At 25.9% G+C, this 24587-nt stretch overlaps 3 protein-coding genes across 4 annotated transcripts in view; 1 reads left to right on the forward strand and 2 right to left on the reverse strand.

The window, feature by feature from the left end:
• Positions 1 to 9911, reverse strand: part of LOC109603454 (potassium voltage-gated channel protein Shab) — a 176857-nt gene extending 166946 nt beyond the window's left edge. For both annotated transcript variants that reach the window (XM_049962764.1, XM_049962763.1), the window contains exon 1: positions 9685 to 9911. The gene's annotated coding sequence lies outside the window, so the exon portion shown is untranslated. The remainder of the gene's footprint in view (positions 1 to 9684) is intronic.
• Positions 9912 to 17086: 7175 nt separating this feature from the next.
• LOC126264622 (uncharacterized) lies at positions 17087 to 17945 on the forward strand. The gene is made up of 2 exons (XM_049963208.1): positions 17087 to 17319; positions 17569 to 17945. The coding sequence occupies exons 1-2, from the start codon at positions 17166 to 17168 to the stop codon at positions 17943 to 17945; spliced, it is 531 nt and encodes a 176-aa protein (XP_049819165.1). The 5' UTR covers positions 17087 to 17165.
• Positions 17946 to 21169: 3224 nt separating this feature from the next.
• Positions 21170 to 24036, reverse strand: LOC109602837 (uncharacterized). Its single transcript, XM_020019288.2, has 9 exons — positions 23865 to 24036; positions 23769 to 23805; positions 23430 to 23693; positions 23188 to 23378; positions 22421 to 22647; positions 22298 to 22363; positions 21911 to 22236; positions 21519 to 21857; positions 21170 to 21466 (listed from the first exon to the last, which is right to left on the reverse strand). Exons 1-9 carry the CDS (start codon positions 23980 to 23982, stop codon positions 21265 to 21267), a joined length of 1770 nt encoding a protein of 589 aa, XP_019874847.2. The 5' UTR covers positions 23983 to 24036; the 3' UTR covers positions 21170 to 21264.
• Between the last annotated feature and the right edge of the window lie 551 nt (positions 24037 to 24587).

Here is a 24587-nt window from a genome sequence, read left to right on the forward strand (position 1 = left end):
AATAATCCCAAAGACATTTAAAATTACTTATGGAGTGGATTCTAATACAAAACTTAATCGTGAATAGTCGTTTCAGGTCCCCGATCTAAATCCTATTGAGCACCTAGTATTAGACCCTCATATCCGAAGAAGAACTTCAAGAGCAAAGGATCATATAGGAACAGTCACAACAAATTCCTGTTGACACATTACAGATACCAAGCAATGATGGAAGTCAACACGAATTTGTTGTCGCTTTTGATGTTTTTTTTTTTCGAAACCACTCTTTAATAATTTAGGACGTGAGTTTGGGATTTTTGTCCTTGTTGAAATATCCAACGAAGTGGCATCTCTTCCTCGCTAAGTGTAAACTCAGTGTTTTCTAGTATGTACCTGTTTTAAAAACTACTCACTTACCCTCCACTTGAATCAAGTATCTGAGAGGGAGAAGCTTTTTTATAATTTTATAATTTTCTACGGGAATAAAAACAATTTTTCAAAATTTATAATTTGTGATATATTAAATTGTTTGCATCTAAGATATAATGATGTGGAAACATTTATGACAATTCCTTAATTAGACACATCTCAATGCCACAATTCATCTTAGTAGATAAATTTATTTAATGTGCCACTTAATGTATCTAGTTTCGTTCATATACATGTTTGTACTAACTTGTAATATAAATTTGTTCATGTATATCAAAATGGATTTCAAAGCTTTGTGGGGAAATTCACATGACTGATTCGTTATAGGTTTATAGATTACTATACTTAAATATGTATACTAGATTTTATTTATGATTTAATAGATCACAAGAAATGATTTTTAATTCTAACATTTTCTATTAATATGTAATATGTTTTAATTGATATATATTAAGTGGTACATTAAATAAATTTATCTACTAAAATGTAACCAAAGATATATTGAGAATTGAAACACATTAACATACCTAGTGATTCATCTAATTGATTCATTAGAAGTTTATAGACGACTAAAGGAAATATCAGATGATATTTGCTGCACTGTTACATAAGTTTACATATATTTTAAGATTATTAGTAAATTTTTAAAATTGTTCTTTATCATTTTATGTATACATCGTGGCTCATGGACATTTAAATTTATTGTATTTAAAATCTTGAACAATATCTCCAGAGATAAACAAAAAACAACATTTTTCATTTCGTAAAAATTGTTTTAATCGCCTAATAAAAGTCTACTATTTCAGTTTTGTAGTAAAACATTGGGAAAAATTGATTAAAATAATTTGTAATAAAAATAATAATTCTTTATAATTGAATTTCGAATCATTTAAAATTATTGCATATTAAATTTCATTATAGAATTGTAAATTAATAATACTCTGGTAGAATTAAAAATAATAATTTATTACGTCTGATCGATTAAACCATAAAATAAAATAAAATCTAATTATAAATAAAATATTATGAAGATATTGTCATCTTAAATGAATTTGAACAAACATTTGTGTAGAAGAAACAATATATATATATATATATATATATATATATATATATATATATATATATATATATATATATAATTAACGAAAATAACAAATAACCTATTTAATTTTTTTTATAAAAAAACAAAGTAGTCTAAATCTATTTGGTAGTTACAGGGTATTGAAAATATTTGAAAAAGTAGATTAGATCACACCATAACTGCAATGAAAATTCAAGATTGATATCATTCTGTAGTTTTCTGTAAACCACTAATGAATCAAGTGACTTTTACTCTGATTATTATTATGGAATTTGCAAAATTTCTCTTTGTCATTTTAAACATACATCGTGGTTCATAAAAATCCAAATATATTGATTGTAATGTTATACATAATAAATTGTCTGAAATTTTTTATGTATAACTTGATTTTAATGAATAATATTTCCATAAATAAACAAGAAACAACATTAAAAATTGTTTTCATTGCCTAATAAAGGTCTACCATAACATTTTTGAAATAAAAAATTGGAAAAAACGTAACATAAATAATACATATAAATATCATCATATTAAATTTCATAAAATTCGCATTAATAAGACTCTAGTAAAATTAATCATAATTTATTTCTATTGATAGATTATGAAGATTTTACCATATTTAAAGGACTGTGTATAAGTTTATAAAATATCTGTAAATTTCTAATAAAATAGTAAATGTGGTAAATTAAAAAGCCTTAAAATTATTAACCTGAGTTTTTTCAAATCCTTTCAAAAAGAAGAAAAGTTCTCCATCATTTGAAGAATTTATTGTATGTGACAAAAATATACTTTAATGAACCTTTTATTTGTGTGTTTTAATTATTTTTATTTTGCTAAAAGACAAAAGACATAATTAACAATAAACGTATAGAAAGGTTGACCAACGTGTACTGATGTGGATAACAGTTACACAAGACTATTTCATAACCAAAATGTTTGAAGAATAATACTTTATCTACCACCAATGTCGCTATTAACGAAACGAATCCAGATGCGATGGAAGAGACTACGAGTACTTCGAGTGGATGAGCGAACCACTTTAGATATGCTTACCAAAATGATTCTAGAAAAATTTGTACGTAGAGGCAAAGAAATCTTCCACGACGATAAAGCACGACATCATTCTAAACACGACGAGACCTTTGAAGTTTCGCATCTTAGTTTATCATCAATTTTATCTGACTTGAATCGCATGTAAGATATTATTTGAAGAGTGTTAGATACTGACGAACCTTTTCCTTCGACACTTTTGTAGTTACGAAGTTTCAGTCTGGGCCAATATTCCTTATGATGCGATTGACAACTTAATACGAAGCGTGACTCATCGTGTTTCAAGCTGTTGTCGAAGCTAGGGGAGGCCACACCAGATATTAAATCGATTTTCAAAGCCAATCACTTTTCTTAATAGACGAAAGAAAAATATAATTTGTATATAATAAAAAAACAGTGTTTTTTTTTTAATTCTTCTTATCGTACGACCCTTGTATCTATAATAAATTATATGGTACATTGTTCACTTTATTGAGTTTATTTTTTGTTCTGTATATATTTATAGGTTACTTATTTATTATTTGTTTATCTGCGTACACGAACACGGTTCAAATAAATTGATTTTACCGTTCTCGACGTAAACAAAATGAAATAAAATGAATTGGTAGTATTGCGATAAGATCTCCCCATTTAAAATATAATATTTAAACAATTATTATTATTTTTTTAATAACTAGATTCTCTGTATAAATATCCTCTATACATAGTGTTTGTTAAAATCAAAGAATAATTTTTATAATACTATATTGAAATCTTAATATATCTTAAATAAATAAATTATATTTTTTGGAAAATTGATTTTATTGTCATTTTAAAGATTTCTTAAAAATATTTAGTAAAATTCCTGCGGTAAATTATAAAATTATAGAAAGGCTTCCCTCTCAGACACTTGACTCGAGTGAAGGAAAAAATGGGTCGTTTTAAACACAGGTACATACTAGAAAACACTATGTTTGCACTTAGCGGGAAAGAGATGCCACTTCGTTGGATATTTCAACAAGACAACGATCCCAAACTCACGTCTGAAATTATTAAAGAGTTTAAAACATCAAAAGCAAACAAGAACTTCTTCAAGTTATACAGGACTTGTGACAACAAATTAGTGTTGACACATTGCAGAGACTATATAAATAAATATTCCATTCCATATATATATATATATATATATATATATATATATATATATATATATATATTCCGTTGATATTTGAAAATTGAGATAATCAATATTCTAAAAATTGTGATGTAATTGTTAAAGACACTCTGTATATCATAAATTAGTAAATATAAACACAATTCAATTGAAATAACAATTAATATACAATCATAGTTAATTGTTTGCATCATTGTCATCATTAATTTCAACAATACTTAGACTTTTTGTACTTTCAATTATTTCATTTTGTTCTAAAAAAGATACAATAGTCTTATGGTAACTAAAGTAAGAAATGAAAATGTTTCATTCAAATTTATCTAAGTATCTCGTAAAAGCAGCATCGATTGAGTTTTCGATCATAGGACATATTTAAATAAATTTTTCACTAAATCCATTCAATTTCACTTAAGATATTTACATTACTATACGTCAACTGTATAGCTGCAGATATACTGCCATAAGCATGTCGGTGACGCGAACGCACGAGATTTCACCCATACAAAAAGTGCCTAAGACGCACAGCGCACTGCGCGTGCGTCAGTCATGAGCATGTCAATGACGTGAACGCATAATATTTCCATACCAAAAAGTGCCCAACACGATTAAAGAAGTTTTTACTTCTAAAAATACATTAAATCTATATTATAAACAATCTATTAATCAGTTTACACACTTTTGTTGACGGTATAAAAAACAAGTATGTTTTACTTTTGCTTAATAAACATACCTCCTTCGATTGTAATTGGAACCAAAATATGTACAACCGGTCACTTGATTTTAATACTGATCTTGAACGATTATTTGGGAAATTTACCTTTTAAACTTACCCCCCACGATATTTTCTTTTATCTGAATTTATTAACAATATATGGACGAGCATGTCGGTGACGTGAATCCATAAGATTTTCCCCTTCCAAAAAGTGCCTAACGCGGCTAAAGAAGTTTTCACTTTGAGAAAGTTACTGCTTTTAACGAGTTTAATCCGTGGTTAAATTTACGGCAATCATTTCCCTAACACCCGGTATATAAAGTAAACAAAAGTATTTAAGAAGTGGATAAACAAGAACACAAAAGTATTTATTAATATATATTAGATTTTCGTATATTAAAAAAAAAAAGGAGAAGAGTATATACTGCTAAACAATTTAATTATTATTTTTATTGTTTATATTAAACAAAATTTAATGAAATAATTTTTATATTGTTTTTAGATCTACTGTTTACCAAGCAATAAAAATTGTTTAAGGGTGACTTCAAAGTAATAAACTTTATATATCTCATCTTGACATTTAATCTATTTTTCGTTCTTATCGAGTCTTTCAGTTCCCATAATTCGTTGTGTTCTGTAAATACATCTGATATAAAATGACAGTAACTCTTATTTAGAAAAATATTAAAATTTTCAATTTAAATTATTGTGTATAATACAAATGGAGCCAAAAATTATTAAATTCTATTAAACAAGTGAACTACTTTTGCTCATATGTAGAAATTTTCATTTATCTTAAGTATGTTTGATAACAACAATATGACAATATAATTGTTTATTAGTGGGTTTAATTAGGAATTTATTAATACTCAAGGGTCAAAAGTAGAGCAACCATAAAATAAAACAGCCTTACATACATTTAGCCTTTCTTTATTTAGTATATTTTTTATTTATTTCAGTGAATTTTCAATATAATAGTTTGATATTTCTTTCCACTGATTTTGAACTTCTTCGTAGAGTTCAATTTGACAGTATTTTCCGGTTAATTTCATACCAAAAGCTGCGAAATGTTTAAATACTTAATAAATAATTATAAAATTTATTTAAATTAAAAAGAATCGTTCTTTTAATAGAATAATTAATGTTTCTTAATTTGTTGCTCTACATATGAACGAAAATGTACAGAATTATAACAGACCACAATAAATGTTATACAGTTCATAAAATTTTAATACTTGTGTAAATATTTATGTTAGATCTAAAAAACATGATAAAAATCATATTAAAATATTTATATTAAAATGCATTGACAACAATCAACAAGGTATAAATTAGTTTTACATATATTAAAATTTTGGTGAATGCGCAACTTTTAAAAACCTCTCACATAGTAACAGTGGTCCTCGTTTTACATAACGCTTATTCTAAAAGACGTGACAAGAATATATTAAGAAAACGAATGACGCAGCTTCATATTATATTTTGTAGTAGTAACCAAATCATTTATTGCCATATTCCCACAACCCCAATAAATTTAATACAATGTCACTGGTCCGAAATAAGATGCACCCGAATACATAAAACTGAATGGTGTAGTAACCATTAAATAAATTGCGTTATGAAGTCAATAGAATATTCATGTTAGCAAGAAGGAATTAATTTTCTACTACAGCTATTTTCATATTTAAATCAATTGCATTATTATGTATTTTATTTTTTTTTATTATTATTATATTTGTAAAATTAATATTTATGATGAAATATCTCTAGAATTTCATTTGTCTAATGCAGTAATTCCGCAATTGCTCTGAAAGAGATTCCAAGTGCACATTTTTTATTAAAGGATTTCGACCCTATATCCTGGAGAAGTAAATTATATTCTGGGGTTGAAAGGAATTCGAATATATTGCTAAACAAATTGAATATTAACGTATGTCTAATATTACATATGTATATGAAACTATTTTAAAACAAATAATAATATAAACCTAATTGAGAAAAATTGTTACTAATTTAAAAAAAGTCTTAAAAAATCTAGTGTATAATAATAATAAATTTAATGGTTAAAGATTACTATTATTTTCTCTTGAATATTATATTTATTACTCATTCATTAACCTAATTAAAAACAAATAATAATTAGTTTTTTTACTTTAGGAAGTATACAATTAAAAACATTATTTATTAACAGTTACCAATAATAAGCTTTCAACAAATTAATTGAAATTTGATTAAGGTCATTCATAATTTTTTTCTCCGAGGATACAATTTCTATTACAATTATTGTAAATTTGTGTTTTTTAATGTTATAACAATTAAATATAAGATTTATTTTGGATTATTAACAAAATCAAGTATTTAATAAATAATATTCATTTAAATAATGTTGGTTGTATCCAATAAATTTTAATTATTCTTCCTAGTATTTTTTTACTTTTGAGAAATTACTAATAATGAAATCAGAAAGGAACACACTAATAATAAATAAAATTATTGTATATTTTCATTCTAAAAATAGTATTCAATTAAAGAATTGTCTATAATTTCAGAAAATTATTGCTTCGTCTGAGTAATACTTTTACTAATTTTAGTAAGTTCTTAATAATTTATTGAAGAACACAATAATTTAATAAAAGAATAATATTCTATGATGGTTGATTGAAGTAATTATTTGTCTATAATTAAATTAACATAATGTCGTACTGTATCGACAGATATATTTTTATTTCATTTATTTATACTATATTTTTTTCTAAATTGTGAAAGATTATGAAAAGCTTAATATTTGATTTAATAATTGGACAAGAAAAAGAGGAGTAATTAAATTTTATTAGTTTTTCTCAGAATTTTAACTAATATTAAATTTTATAAATGATTTAATAAAAATATTATTGTTAAATACAGACAATATATTTCCACTAATGTAATTGTAATTTTGTTTTCAATTAATTTTAGAATAAAAATGTTATTAAAGAGAATGCTTTCTTATTTTTCACTGAAGGTTTTATATTGCATTCTTAAATCTATTCTTTGATACAATTAATTAATTATTAGTTTTAATGTGTTATCTACATAAATTTATTCAGATATGTAAGATTAATGGCAATCATAAACTGAGATGACTCATATACTACAATTTTAAATTATAATTATAAAAACTATTTTATATGAAATTTTACAACATTTTTTACTAATTTTAAGAAGCTGCTAAAAATTAAATTAAAGACACGCTGATAAAAAGTATTAAAATAAATAAATTTAATTATTAAATTAAATTAAATTAAATTTTTTATAGTTTATTATTATTTTCTTCCAAATACTATTCAATTTCATTTATTTATTGAACATTTGGGTTTTTTAATGTAACTGAAATATTATTGACATTTTCAAACAATTGAATCACTGCAAAATACACATTTTAGCAAGGAATTAAATGGCATAAATAGTTATTGAACACCATTCCAATAATTTCATTTTTCTAGCATGTATATTACCTAAATGAAGTAGGTATTTAATAAATCTAAATAATTTTTAGATTTAGTAAAATAAAAACTAATATTCCTAGATACCTTATTGAAATAATTATGTGTTTCATTTATTAAAATTATTAATCTAATTTAAAAGAAATAATTACAATCAAAATTGAAATGCAATTTTATTATTATTACTATAGATAGATAATTAAAATTATTATGTTACTGTTTAGTTTGTATTATAATTTGATAAAAAAGCATTTTTAACAGAGATCATCTTAAAATGAATTATGCTAATTATTTTTGCATGAATATCTTAATTATACAATGTTTCAATAAAACACACACATAATGAAGATTTAAACAGATTTTTTCTGTAGTAACCTAACTTAACCTCAAATTTAAATTAAATATTTTTGTCGTATATTTTCGTAACCTTTGGTTCAATCGTGTTTAAATTTAGTATATGGTATCCTAAAATAAATACATATAGTTCAATGTAATAAACTTTTTCCTAATGATACAGTGTCATAGATTCTGTGTTATATGGAAATCACTTCTTCGAGTATACTACCATTTTAAATTATATTTAGAAAAACTTTTTTATAAGAAACATCACTTTACAACATTTTTTACTAATTTTGAGAAGCTACTAAAAATTAAAAACTAATATTCCTAGATACCTTATTGAAACAATTATGTGTTTCATTTATTAAAATTATTAATCTAATTTAAAATAAATAACTACAATCATAATTGAAATGCAATTTTATTATTACATAATTAAAATTTTTATGTTACTGACAAGTTTGAATTGTAATTTGATAAAAAAGCATTTTTTAACTGAGATCATCTTAAAATGTTATAATTATAATTAATTATACAATGTTTCTAATAAAACACGTCCAATAATGAAGATCTAAACACATTTTTTCTGTAGTAACCTAACCTAACCCCAAATTTAAATTAAATATTTTTGTCGTATATTTCTGTAACCTTAGGTATTTAGTATAAAGTTCAATGTAATAAACTTTTTCTTAATGATACAGTATCCCAGATTCTGTGTTATATGGAAATCACTTCTTCGAATATTTAAATTGATACATTTAAAAAATGGCTGAAGCAATCCAAATTAATCAAGTGTATATTTTTTTCTAAAATGTGCAAAGAATGTGGAAAAATTAATAGTTTTAAAAAATATTCAATTGTCAGAATCTAAATTTAAACTCTATTGGATCAAAGGTTCAAGAAGTATAAGAATAAAAATTAAAATTTAAATATTAATATTTAATATTATTAATTTTTTTTTTAAATATTTAAATTATTATTATTATAGTACTATTTTAATTTATTATTATAAAAACTATTCCTACTAAAAAAATTAAATAAATTGATTATGAACAAATAAAAATATTCGAGCTTTCACTATCCTTATTTATTAATTCAATATTTTATATTAATTTGAAATTATTGGATTATATTTGTGACAAATATTTTAATAATTAATGTCAATTTCCGTAACTTAAATAATTTCGCACTCCAATAAAAATATATTGCGGTACCTTGATACACATTTGAGAAACGTACCGAAAATAAAAGGAAGAGCGGAGACAATGCCAAGTATCACCCAAAATTATGACTCATAAATAGTAAATTTGGCACTCACAGCCAGGCAAATAAATTAAAAGTCAGCACAGCATAGCGGTACATAGATCATCTGTTTTTTTTGTTTCCAGAACGTCCCAGCTTTTGTCAAGTGCACCACCAATTCAAAAATATAACCTTACTCAATAAATAGCTTTACCTTCAATTAAAATGTCAACATCCTCCGATCGAACAGCCGTGATACGAACAAACAACCAAAGGGCATCACACTGACCGTTCAAAAAATTCACACTTCACTCAAAAAATTAACGCACAATTGAAAGGGAGACAAGTTACATGTGGAAGGGAGTTCGCGGAGTAGGCGCGTCGTCTCTCGCCAACCAAAACTGACACTGTGTCCGCTGCGAGGTGGTGGCGTCGCGACGTCCGAAACGCCGACGCACCGTGGAGAGATCAAATGTTTATTTTAATTATTTTTTATATACTAACAACTTTCAATTTTTTTATTTTTTATTTCAATTTTTTAATATCTATGTAAATTAATAAATTATTAATTAGTATTAATGTACTTTCTAAAATTAATTTAATATGTTAATAAATTATTAAACCATTATAATATCTAAGAATTTTATTATGAATTAATAATAGATAATAAAAGATCGATTTGATATTATTATGTAATATTACAAACAAATTATAAATAAATTTAAAATACCTTCCATAAAAAAAAAAATATTTTATTCACTTATTTTTGTAAAATTACTACTCCAAATTATTTAATATCCTCAAAAATGTATTGGGTAGTACTATTTTATTTTGTAAAAAAATGTTAGTTCTCTCTGTTTATTAAAAATTTTTTTTTAAATATATGGTGCCACATAATTATATTTGTGACACACTGTGTACAACTAAAAACTCAACTCGCAAGGTTCGTGGCGACATCTGTCCAATTGGACTTCCAATTCGTTTTATTTTTAAACGAAAACATATAATTTACGAGGCAGTATTTCAAAAAGTGTACCTTCGAATTGTTAAATAAACTTACATACTAACATACTAAAAATGCAATTACCATTTTATATGTTAACAGTTAACTAGTACCTAATTGTTATATGTTGATGATTTGTTTATGAACTAGACTTACTGTAATATTTATGTTTCCTCCAAATATCATTAAATGTGTGTAGTTTATAATACAAGTAAATTTAGTTTAATGAGTAAATGTCAACTCAAAGTGCATTATTTTTTATATATCTCATCAATATATTGATCTATAGATATGTACTATTTGCTTAAGTAAATAATGATTTTATTTTATTGGAATATCCAGAATATTAGGGATAAATAGATAGAAATGTATTGAAATATTTTTTAGAAAATGTTATTTAAATTTTTAAATATAGTGTATACACATTTTTAATAGAAACTGTATATTAAATATTTCACACAAATTCTAGAAATTTACAAAAATGACTAATAATCAGTTCTAATTAAATATTTCGCTAACTATAATAAGTTACAATGAACAATATACAGAAGACTGAGTAAGTGTCAAATATTAACCATAGTCCATTCAAAAATAGAACAGATGTATAAAGTTGGTCGGGAAAAGGATTTATTTTACAAATATATTTAATATATTCTTTCACCAATTTGATTCTAATTTTGCATGGTATGTTACTAAAGATATGGGTCAATTTTAGGTATACAGGAGATTGAATAAAAGTGTCAGATTTTAAACATGTATAGCCCATTCAAAAATAGAACAAATGTATCAAAAAAAGTTGGTCCGGAAAAGGATTTATTTTACAAACATATTTAATATATTCCTCCAGCAATTTAATTTTAATTTTGTATGGTATGTTACTAATGATATGGGTCAATTTTAGATATATAGGAGATTGAATAAAAGTGTCAGATTTTAACCATGTATAGCCCATTCAAAAATAGAACAAATGTATAAAGTTGATCCGGAAAAGGATTTATTTTACAAACATATTTAATATATTCCTTCACCTTCAATGATATGAGTCAATTTTAGATATATAGGAGACTGAATAAAAGTGTCAGATTTTTACCATGTATAGCCCATTCAAAAATAGAACATCTGTATCATGTAAAGTTGGTCCGGAATAAATAACATATTTAATATATTCTTTCATCAATTTGATTCTAATTTTGCATGATATGGGTTAAATTTTGGATATCTATGTTATATATTTATATATATTTTTTTAATTCAGGAAATTAAATAAAAATTAACTTTTTGATTTATATTTTATTTTTCTTATTCAACTCCGCATCGAGAATAAAATTATGTATTATTAAAAAAATCTATTCTAGAAACTATAAAAAAATTAAAAATTATTTGTGTAAATTTCACAAAAAAAAAATCAAAAAACAATAAAAAAGCATCTTTCAATGAAATAAAGTAGAATTTGGTGTGTTTACTTATAGTCAGCATATTTAGAACTAAAAAAGATATTCCATATGGCCACATTTCGTGTCTAAACATGCTCTAAACTTTTGATTTAATTTTCAAAAATAATCGTATTATTTATTATTTCTTTCTTATTTCTCAAAATACAAAATGACAAATTTAAAGAGACTAATTGTATTATATTCTTTCATCAATTTGATTCTAATTTAGGGCAGGTTACTGCAGTAATGTTACGGCACAAAATTTGATTGATTTTTTTATTTACCTAGTGAATAACAATTGTTAAAAAAATGGTATGCCACAGCTTTCGATTATTTTTGATATACTTTTTAATTCAGACAATCAAAAATAAATTCACCTTCTTTATTTTTATTATTTCATATTTAGCTTCGTTCAAAAATATAATAATGCCCCTTGGAGAAATCACATTTGTATTTTAATTCTTTTTAAATACTAACCATTTTCAATTTTACTTTTGTTTTTATTTTTTAATATTCATTTAGTTATCTATATTAATAAAATTATATTAGCATATATGTATTTTGTAAAATTAATTTAATATTCTAATTTAATACTTTAATATATTATTTAGAATTTTATTACGAATTGAATATTAACTATAAATCGATTTAATATTAATATGTAATGATACTAACAAATTATAAATAAATTTAAATAGCTCTCTATAAAAAATTATTTATTCATTTATTTTTGTAAAGCTACTACTCCAAAGTATCTACAAAAATCTATCAGGTAGTACTTTTATATTTTGTATAAAAAATATTTCTCTTACTTTCCTAAAAATTATTTTATAAATAAACAAAAACATATAATTTACGAGGCAGTATTTCAAAAAGTGTACCTTTGAGTTGTTTAATAAACTTACTTATTAAAAATGCAATTACCATTTTTTTATGTTAACAGTTAACTCGTATCTAATTGTTATACGTTGGTGATTTGTTTATGAACTAGACTTACTGTAATATTTATGTTTCCACCAAATATCATTAAAATCGTTTAGTTTATAATCCAACTAAATTTAATTTAATGAGTAAATGTGAACTCAAAGTACATTATTATTTAAATATTTGATCAATATATTGACCTATAGATATGTACTATTTACTTAAGTAAATAATGAATTCGTTTATTGGAATATCCACAATATTATTGATAAATAGGAATGTATTAAAATATTTTTTATAAAATATTATTTAAATTTTTCAATTTTCCACACAAATTCTGAAAAAATTACAAAATTGACTTTTAAAACCAGTTTCGTGTTTTCAGTTCTAATTAAGTCGTTAATAAACTACAGATAAATACAAACAATATACAGGAGACTGAATAGAAGTCAAATTTTAACCATGGATAACCCATTCAAAATTAGAACAGACGTATCATGTAAAGTTGGTCAGGAAAAGGCTTTATTTTACAAACATGTTTAATATATGGGTCAAATTTTAAGATATCTATGTTTTTTTATTTGCTTTATAACTTTAATATATTGTTTTTAAAGTGCACGTTCAAAATTGACCTTTTTAACTTATATATAGCATATATGTAATTTTTAAAATTAATTTAATACTTCACTATATTATTAAACTATTATAATATCTAAGAATTTTATTATGAATTGAATATTAGCTATAGATCAATTTAATATAATTCTGTAATAATACTTAATTGCAATTATAAACACTAAACTAAAGTATTTAGTACCCTAAAAAATGTATCGGGTAGTACTTTTTTATTTTGCATAAACAAATTATGTCTCTTTCCTCCATAAGAATAATTTTATAAATACTTATTAATTCTTGGTGCCACATAATTTTATTTCTGACACACTGTGTACAACTAAAAAGTCAACTCATCATGTTCGTGGAGACATTTGTTCAATTGGACTATTTTTAAACGAAAACATAATTTACGAAGCAGTATTTCAAGTACTAAAAATGAAATTAATATTGTTAACATTTAACTCGTATCTATGATTTATTTATGAATTAGATTCACTGTAATATTTACGTTTCTGCCAGATAGTTGTGGTTTATAATCCAACTAAATTTAATTTAATGAGTAAATGTCAACTCAAAGTCCATTATTATTTAAACATCTGATCAATATATTGAATATCGACCTATAGATATATACTATTTACTTAAGTAAATAATGATATTCTTTTATTGGAATATCCAGAATATTAGAAATAAATAGTAAATGTATTGAAATATTTTTTAAAAAATGTTATTTAAATTTTTAAATATACTTTATAATAATTTCTGATGGAAATTGGATATTAAAAATTTTACTAAAATTCTACAAATTCACCACTGATGTACAAAATGACTAATAAAATTAGTGACGTCAGCTTCAGATAGATATGAACAATATACAAGAAAATTAGATAAAAGTATCAGATGTATAGCACATTCAAAAATAGAACAAATGTATCAGGTAAAGTTGATCCGGGGATATTGGTCAAGTTTTAAGATATATGTATTTTTTACATATATATATCAAATCAAAATTGTCCTTATTTGACTCTTATTTTTTTATACATATTTTTTCTTTTCTAGCTTCGTTTGAATAATAAAATTATATATTATTTAAAAAAGTTCATTCTAGATATTATATCAAAAATTAAAAATGTGTATTTTTAGGTTAGGTTAGGTTTTTCACAAAAATTTAATTCAAAACAAGGTTAAAAAGCATGTTTCAATGAAATAAACTAGAATTAAGTGTATTTACTTCTAATCAACTTATTTAGTTAATTTAATTTTCAATTTATTTTTTATAAATAATTATTATTTATTATTTCTTATCAAATTTCTAAGGTACAAGTTATCAAATTTAAAAATAATAATTATTATAAATATATTTGTCATATTCTTCCACCAATTTTATTCAAATTTAGCAGATTTGTTAGAAATGATCTGGATCAAATTTTGAGATATCTATGACAACAATGTCGATACAAATTTAAAAACATGTCTAGAGACATGAATTTAGGACGTTTTTCAAGCTCTCTAAAAATAAAACCAAGAAAAGTTTTTTTATCTAATATTTTTTTTCTTATATTTATTGATGTTTTAAGAATCCATACAAATTTGGGTATCCTGGCGTACACGATTCCAACGAATTGTTCATTTGAAACAGGCCAACGGATTATTAATTAGTTGTTGCTATGGTATGACGAAATAGTGGCCGGTTAAAAAAAATTGTTTTTCGAGTTTTTTTTTTTCAACGATTTCAATTTTTTTAAAATAGTTAGGCTCAAACTTTTCAAATAAGTAAAGTTCATACCACAGAGGGATGTATAAAGAATGTTGAAACCAAATTTGAAACAAATCAGTTCAGTGTAACATGAAATATCGTGTATGCCAACTTGAAAAAAGTAGTTTCAAGAAAAATGATGATAAAAGTAAAAAAATATATACCCGACAGATTTCCTATAACTTTGATCGTTTGAGTATAAAATTATATATTATTAAAATGTCTATTCTAGATATACCATACATAAATTTTTGTCGTAATTATAGACAATTAACGACAGGTCAATAAATAAAAAATAGTTTAAAAAAATACAATACTTTCTATACAATCATTTTAACAATGGAAAAGAAAGGTGGCATCACGTGAGGCGAAGATAGCATCATATAAGGTGGACATAACATATTAATATCATCATGAATATTTAATAATTGATTTTTAACAGATCCGTTAATTGTACCTGCAAGTAGTACAACCCAATTAAATATACACAAATATAAAATATTTTAAAATTACTTTAATGGGAAGTTTTAGATATAGATGAGTCCGTATCATTTTATATAAAATATAATTTATTTTTGCAAGTGATGTTTATGTATTTCACAAATAAATGATACAGCGGATTTATTGCTAGCCAACTGTGAACTGTAAGATAATTATATAATTAGTCAGATTAAAACCTCCTTTATTCAAACTTTTTATCACATTTTTCCACCATCAAGAGTCGTGTGACATGTGATATGTGATTTAAACTAAAAAGCAACGAAGCCAGCCATTTATGATTGAACATGTAGATATGTTTGTCCTTATTGCATTGTAGTCGGGATCCTATCTAGATCCTACATTGTTCGCTGGTCTATATGCATCAGACACTATTACTAATTCCCTTAGTAAAGTCCTTTGCTAGCAAAACCATTGTATGACAGTGGCGGCTGCTCCGCTGAGGCATAACATAACGTTAATATTAAAAAAATAATTTTGTATGTTCTTATTCTTTAAAATAGAATATACTTAATATTTAAACAAATTTAGAAGGATAATATGTTAACTGACTATTAAGCAAGCAATTATATTAAATTTCAATAAATATTTTGTTCTGAATTTCTCCAGATGCACTTTTAAATGTGGGTGTTCGGGCCATCATTACCCATTCTTCAGTTTCAGAAACTATCCGATCGTGTGTGAGTCAATTGTGGAAAAGTTTTTAATACTCCATATCTTTTTTATTGTGATAAGACGTCATATACGGTATTTCCAAGTGTGTATAATATGTTAGCACATAGACTGAAAAGTCCCGGGCCTAACAAAGAAAACACAGTTTTTTTTGTTCAAAATTAGCTATATTTATCAAGGTAATCTCCATCAAGAGCAACGATCCATGTCTCATCCATTATCACATATCGACGAAAAAAAATCTTATTTGTTACGTTGAAACATGGCCAAACACTGCTCAGAATCATCAAACTGTTTTTGTTTTTGATCAACATTAAGCAAACAAGGCACCCACTTTGAGCACAGCTTTCTCATAATAAAAATGCTCATGCAATATAAAGCCAACAAGTTCTTTTGATAACTTTATAATATCATCTTTCATTTTTCGATCATTCAAAACGATTTTGTGGAGTTTTTCTGGTGTTACCGCCTCATTTGGACGTCCACTGCGGGGTCTCTATGACCACGTAAGAAGTCAGCAAGCCAACGTTTTATTGTTGTTTCTGATGGACCGGAGTTCCCACAACACTTTTCAAGCCATTGCTTCGCTTGAACGGTAATTTTTCCCATCAACAATCAGTGTAAAACACGAAATTGTTTTTGATCCATTGTTTTGAAAATAACAAAGAACGGAAAACCCAAACTTATTTGGTTTTTCCTATTGTAATAGTTTTGTAAACATATTGCATTAGTTGTATTGTAAGGGTTAGGTAGTAAATGATATTACCTGTATATAAATATCAAAAACCTCAGAGATGAGGACGACTCATTTTCCCAATCAGTTCGACAGACATTCGTTCCATTTTAAGATGTCAGGAGAAATTTACGATATGAGTAACAGATATTATTCAAACAATGAAATAAAGGAAAATTGCTGGAAGGACATTAGTGAGGAGATTAATTTAACAGGTAAATATAAAAACATTAAATTTTTATAAAAATCACATATTATTTTTATTTACAATATATTTAAAGAAATAGTATTTATATATTTTAACTAAAAATTATGTATTTCTACATCCGTTGTTTGTTATTTCATTTTGCGAAGAAACTACATCTTCAGGGGAGGAAAAATGATTAGGAAATGTTTCTTCATATTTCTTATGTGTTTGAAAATATTAGTTGTAGTCAAAATATTTTAATCCGCTTCAATTTCAGAAAAATCACAAATTACAAGTTTAGAGGAAAGTTTTAACCAATCTGCTGAACAAGAAATTAATATCGAAACTGATGACGAAAGTCAGTCAGACTTAAGTTCCTCACCGTCAACCCCATCGACTTCAGAGTCGATTAATTCAAAACCTCGTCCACAAACTCGAAAATCTGTTTTCGATGTATTACAGAATTACTTGGACAACAAAAAGAATGATAGAGAAGAAACACCGAAAGATTCGTTAAGAAGTTTTTTTATGAGCATGGCAGATGCAACAGAGAATCTACCTCCACACTTACAAATAGAAGTAAAATCAAAAGTATTTAAGGCAGTTATTGACGCTGAAGTTGCAGCATTATCTGCTAAACAAATACAAGAGTAGTGGCAACCAGTGTTAATATAAATTAAAAGTTACCCAGCAAGGAGATTATTACAGATAAGAACATTATTTTTTTAATAGAGTTATATTTTATTTTCTGTATACAAATAACCTAATAAATAAGTTTACCTTAAACATACACGAAACCACGAATATTGTTTCTCTATTTCATCCGAAAATATTGGTGAAATTTAATTTCATCTACAATAAGTTCATCTCCTTCTTCATGAAATTAATTCCATGATAAAAACGTACAGGTAAAAGGTTTTTAACGAACTGTTGGACAATATGCAATAATATATAATTCAATACGATATTACGTTAACATTACACCAATTACAAAATACATTGAGCACTAAATTAACCACCATTTGGTTAGAGTAATATATTAAGCTTTCTCTCCAGTATATAGCTTTCATAGTACCACAAATATTTTTCGAAATAATACTTGATAAATAAATAGTGCAAGTAATGAAACAAATTTTAAAACTAAAACCATTACATTCACAAATAGACAAATTTAAATCATTCAAACATGTTGTATATGTAGAGAAACACTAAAAGAAAGTAGAAAACCCATTTTTGAAATAAATTATAAAATCAACATTAAACCAATTACAAAATATATTGAGCAACAAATTAAAAAGTAAATATTATACATAATTAACCACAGAACAATATGGCATCCGTTTTTAACCACCATTTGGTTAAGGTAATATACTAAGCTTTCTCTCCACTATATAGCTTTCTTGGTGCCACAAATATTTTTCGAAATAATAATTGATAAATAGTGCAAGTAAATAAACAAATTTTAAAACTAAAACCATCACACTTACAAGTAGACAGAAATGTAAATCATCCAAACTTATTGTATATGTAAAACAAAATAGGAAACCCATTTCTGAAATAAATTATAAAATCAACATTACACTAATTACAAAATACATTGAGCACCAAATTAAAAAGTAAAGATTATACATAATTAACCACAGAACATCATGGCATCCATTTTTAACCACCATTTGATTAAGGTAATATATTAAGCTTTCTCTCCAGTATATAACTTTCATGGTACTACAAATATTTTTCGAAATACTAGTTGATAAATAGTGCAAGTAAATAAAGAAATTTTAAAACTCAAACCATCACATTCATAAGTTGACAGAAATGTAAATTATCCAAACATGTTGTATATGTAAAGAAAACACTAAAACAAAGTGGGAAACCCATTTCTGAAATAAATTATAAAGTCAACATTATACCAATTACAAAATACTTTGAGCACCAAATTAAAAAGTAAAGATTATGCATAATTGACCACAGAACAATATGGCATCCGTTTTCAACCACCATTTGGTTAAGGTAATATATTAAGCTTTCTCTCCAATATATAGCTTTCTTGGTACCACAAATATTTTTCGAAATAATAATTGATAAATAGTGCAAGTAAATAAACAAGTTTTAAAATTAAAACCATCCCATTCACAAGTGGACATATATGTAAATCATCCAAACTTGTTGTATATGTAGAGAAAACACTAAAACGAAGTTGTAAACTCATTTCTAAAATAAATTATATAATCAACATTACACCAATTATAAAATACATTGAGCACCAAATTAAAAAGTAAAAATTATACATAATTGACCACAGAACAATATGGCATCCGTTTTTAACCACCATTTGGTTAAGGTGACATATTAAGCTTTCTCTCCAGTACATAGCTTTCTTAATACCACAGATATTTTCGAAATAATAATTGATAAATAGTGCAAGTAAATAAAAAAAATTAAAAACAAAACCATCACATTCACAAGTGGACAGAAATGTAAATCATCCAAACTTGTTGTATATGTAGAGAAAACACTAAAACAACGTAGGAAACTCATTTCAGAAATAAATTATAATATCAACATTACACCAATTAGCAAATACGTTGAGCACCAAATTAAAAAGTAAAGATTATACGTAATTGACCACAGAACAATATGGTATACGTTTTCAACCACCATTTGATTAAGGTAATATATTAAGCTTTCTCTCCAGTATATAACTTTCATGGTACTACAAATATTTTTCGAAATAATAATTGATAAATAGTGCAAGTAAATAAAGAAATTTTAAAACTCACACCATCACATTCACAAGTTGACATAAATGAAAATCATCCAAACTTGTTGTATATATAGAGAAAACACTAAAACAAAGTGGGAAACCCATTTCTGAAATAAATTATAAAATCAACATTACACCAATTACAAAGTACATTGAGCACCAAATTAAAAAGTAAAGATTATACATAATTGACCACAGAACAATATGGCATCCGTTTTTAACCACCATTTGATTAAGGTAGTATATTAAGCTTTCTCTCCAGTATATAGCTTTCTTGGTACCATAAATATTTTTCACAATAATAATTGATAAATAGCGCAAGTAAATAAACAAATTTTAAAACTGAAACCATCACATTCACATGTAGACAGAAATGTAAATAATCCAAACTTGAAGTATATTTAGAGAAAACACTAAAACAAAATAGTAAACTCATTTCTAAAATAAATTATAAAATCAACATTACAAGTAGACAAAAATGTAAATCATTTAAACATGTTTTATGTGTAGAGAAAATATTAAAATAAAGTGGAACCCCATTTGTGAAATAAATTTTAAAATCAAGATTACACCAATTACAAAATACATTGAGTACCAAATTAAAAAGTAGAGATTATACATAATTGACCACAGAACAATAGGGCATCCGTTTTTAACCACCATTTGATTAAGGTAATATATTAAGCTTTCTCCCCAGTATATAGCTTTCTTAGTACCACAGATATTTTTCGAAATAATAATTGATAAATAGTGCAAGTAAATATATATATTTTAAAACTGAAACCATCACATTCACAAGTAGACCGAAATGTAAATTATATAAACTTTTTGTATTTGTAGAGAAAGCACTGAAACAAGGTGGAAAACCCATTTCTGAAATAAATTATAAAAACAACTGAATTGAATATACGGTTTGGTTGCTTTACTTATGATCTCTGCACTGTTAATATGGTTTTGGAAAATAATAAATTTCAAAAAATTATCACAGTCCCAAAATAAAAATATAAAAAATATAAAATATTCATTTTATTACAAAGAATTACATTTTAAAATTACTTAAACTATAATTAAAGTTAATTGTAAAATTACATTACAAAATATTATGCCAATCACTAACTAAAACTCACTAAACTTAAAACTATATTTATTATATTATCTAAACATGCAAACTTATATAAAGAACTAAATTTGCTACAAAATTCTCACTTAAGTGAGCTTAGCCCCTTTTTCAATAGTCTGCAGATTAAGATTTTCATCTGTTACTAATTTAACATACTTCCTTTTAGATAAGGATAGCAAATCACCAAAGGCTCTAGCAACATTTAATTTGGTAAGGGGCTTCTCAACTACATCTTCTATTGTGAGACTTTTGTCAGAATCTTTTACCACGTCAACAATGTGCATTTGCCTAAAAACAACTTTTATTAAAAAAGATTTCATTAATAAATATTCCATTATACCTATTTTCTATAATTTTAAAAGCATCTTGACTGTTAGTGACGTCAACAGGTGGGGACTTTTTGGGTGATGGAACGTCCGGCAAAGTCGGTTGAGCCAAAATAGGCTGAGTCGTTTCTAAGGTTGATTCGCATTGTACTATAGGTTGGGTATCTACTAGTACTGGCTCAATTGAAGACAACCTCCGAATCTTCAACGGTGGGTCTATTGGCAACAAAGGTTGGGTGTCTTCTAATAGAGAATCTAATGACGTCATAGGCTGGAGTGCTTCCAATTTTGGCTCTTCTGACAATCCACTTTTTTCCGACGGAGTATGTTGAGACTCTCTATCAGATAAAGAGCTAGTAAAAACATAGTTAGCTTCTTTTAATTTAGTCTACAAGATAAATATTACCGTTTGGAAGAAGAAATATCAATATGAAGAGACGCAGTTTCCAAATCACTCAAAATTGTTGAACGTGATTTTGATTGTACATAAGTTAATTGCCTAAAAGAATCTGGTGAGTCTCCTGCGCCTCTTAAAACATCCATCATGGATGGGAGGCTCCTTGATTCACGAACGGACCAAGATTCCACAAACTTAGTGTTATCATTTTTGTCAGAAAAGGTTTCTTCGTCTTCCATGTTGTCGAATTTTATTGAAGTACTTCGAATCTCCACATCAAGCTTCTTTGATTGGTGTACTTTAAAGATAAATTTTGTATGATCCCTTATTAGAATCTATAATATAAACATTTGTAATTAATATTGAATAACACACATACAAAACTAACAAACTTACAGAATTAACTCTGTTAATTGTCACACTCCGATTATGCATAAAAGTCACACGGTTTTTCGGTAGTATCTAAAAATAAAACAAAAAGTCACTAAATTTATTTAAATAAATTTGAACATAACTTACAAATATTTTAGGAGAAGTAAAAGATCCATCTTGCGATTTTCCAGACATTCTTCCCACACCTGATGACCCAGTTTCATCAACTGATTTTCTTTCGGAGTCTTGAGAAGGTTTAAATTGTTCTTTTCCTTTCGAACTGGATGAGGAAAATGATTTTCCCGATGCTTCTTCAATCATTAGCTCTGGATGTAGAAGTGGCTTGGCCTGGGCCTTCAAAGGTTCAACTACGACTAATGTAAAAGAATACTTAAAATAAACTACTCTCTAAACTTCAAAAACTTTGATCATTTATTACTAATACCAATATAAAATAAATGAATAATAAATTTTACAGAATTCAATCATAGTAGGCGTAACAAAAATGAAAATATACACTAATATTCAAATTAATGTGACATGACATGAAATGTCAAAAAATAATTTATATTTATTCCTCTACTTCTTCGAATTTCGGCGCAACGTTGAGGCATTGATTGAATTAATGAATCAATTATTGGGGTACATGAAGACGTGAAGGGCTGTACGTCAGTTTGAAGTTACACCACCCCATACCATTACAGACCCTTCTTCAAGAACAACGTTGTTTATGACACGGCACGATGAACAATGTCTTTGACGAATTAAACGAGTCTATTCTGAACCATTTCATGATGAATTTCAACGATTTTAGTTTTTCCAGAGATATTAAAAATATGTATAAGTTAAGTAACTATTAGTAAGTAATGATTTCATTGTGACTAGTTTAATTAGAGTTCAAAATAATTTCCTACCGCCCCTTGGAGATTCCCCAGGAGCCGACGTTCTTGCAGGAATATGTTCATCCCATTGATCAGCCTCCCTTAAAATTTGTGCCACTGCAACAATCTGCTTAGGAGATGTTTGTTCATCACTGGAAAACGACACCTCCTGTGGCGGGTCCTCGTCGAACGTGGACAAGTCAATATTCATTAGTTCCTTTACACTAAAAAAGACCACAATTTTATTTGAGGAATATATTTTTGGTAATGTATACCTCAAATTCTGCATATGAGGAGGTAGTGCGATGGTACCAATTTTGTCTATTTCCTCTTCTTCCTGTTCTCTGGGAAGTTCCTCTCTCATTGTTATGTCCTCCGCATGTGCAGCCCGAAGACGAAGCTGTTCTTCCAGTGCTGGTTCTTGAAGATTATTGTTGTTGTCGAACTGGGTGTATTCCAGTGCCGGGATGTTTTCGATTGTGACATTTTTCTTCGCACGTCTTGATTTAAATTTGGATCTTTCTTCAACTTCATCAGAGCTATCATTATCAACAAATATATAATTATTATTATTATTACAAAGTTGGAGAAGGTAGGAAATGATTAAGACTTACCCTGTTATTCCGAATTCCAACATTATTTCGACTTCACCTGAAAATATATTAAAAAGGCTTCACAAATTGGAGTTTCAAAGGAATGTAAATTTTTACCCATGGTTGAGGCGACATGTTCTTTGTAGATTTTGGTAACCCCATGAACCAGGATTGAAGCTAATCGTAAAGACATGCTCTGATTTGGCAGTCTTGAATGTAACGTAATATACTCCATAATAGATTCGCTGAAAATTATATTTTGAAAAGTAATTAGAAATATTAATATAAAATAATAAATTATAACTTCTTGCTAATTATTGAAATTAGCTACTGAAGCTACTGAGTTTATCACAGAAAAAATACATAAAATATGAAGAATTTACAATTAACTTTATACTGAATAGTTTACGTTAATAATTTACGTTTAATTAATTTAATTAATTAATTTTATTAATTAATTATTTAATTTAATAACTTAATTTTCGTTTACGTTTAATAACCGTGGTTGTATCATTATCTTTTATATATTTTATTATTTATTATGTTTATTACTAAATTATATGTAAAATAATGAATAAATTCTTACCATGTTTTAATAACGTTGATACTCTTCAAATCTTTCTTCCTAATTTTTCTGCAACCTCTAGTTCCTGCAACCCAGGCAAATGCCAATATCCCTTTATGGATGCATGCAATATCATTTCTCTCCATCATCATTTTGAAATAGTGTTATCTCATCCACTACACAAAAAATGTCTTCCATATATGAAACGACGGTTAAAATAATACGTGCTTAAATTGATACACCGGTAGTAAAATTCGTAACTGTGTTCATTTAAA

This window comes from Aethina tumida, chromosome 2 (genome assembly GCF_024364675.1).
Source record: "Aethina tumida isolate Nest 87 chromosome 2, icAetTumi1.1, whole genome shotgun sequence".
Taxonomy (NCBI): domain Eukaryota; kingdom Metazoa; phylum Arthropoda; class Insecta; order Coleoptera; family Nitidulidae; genus Aethina; species Aethina tumida.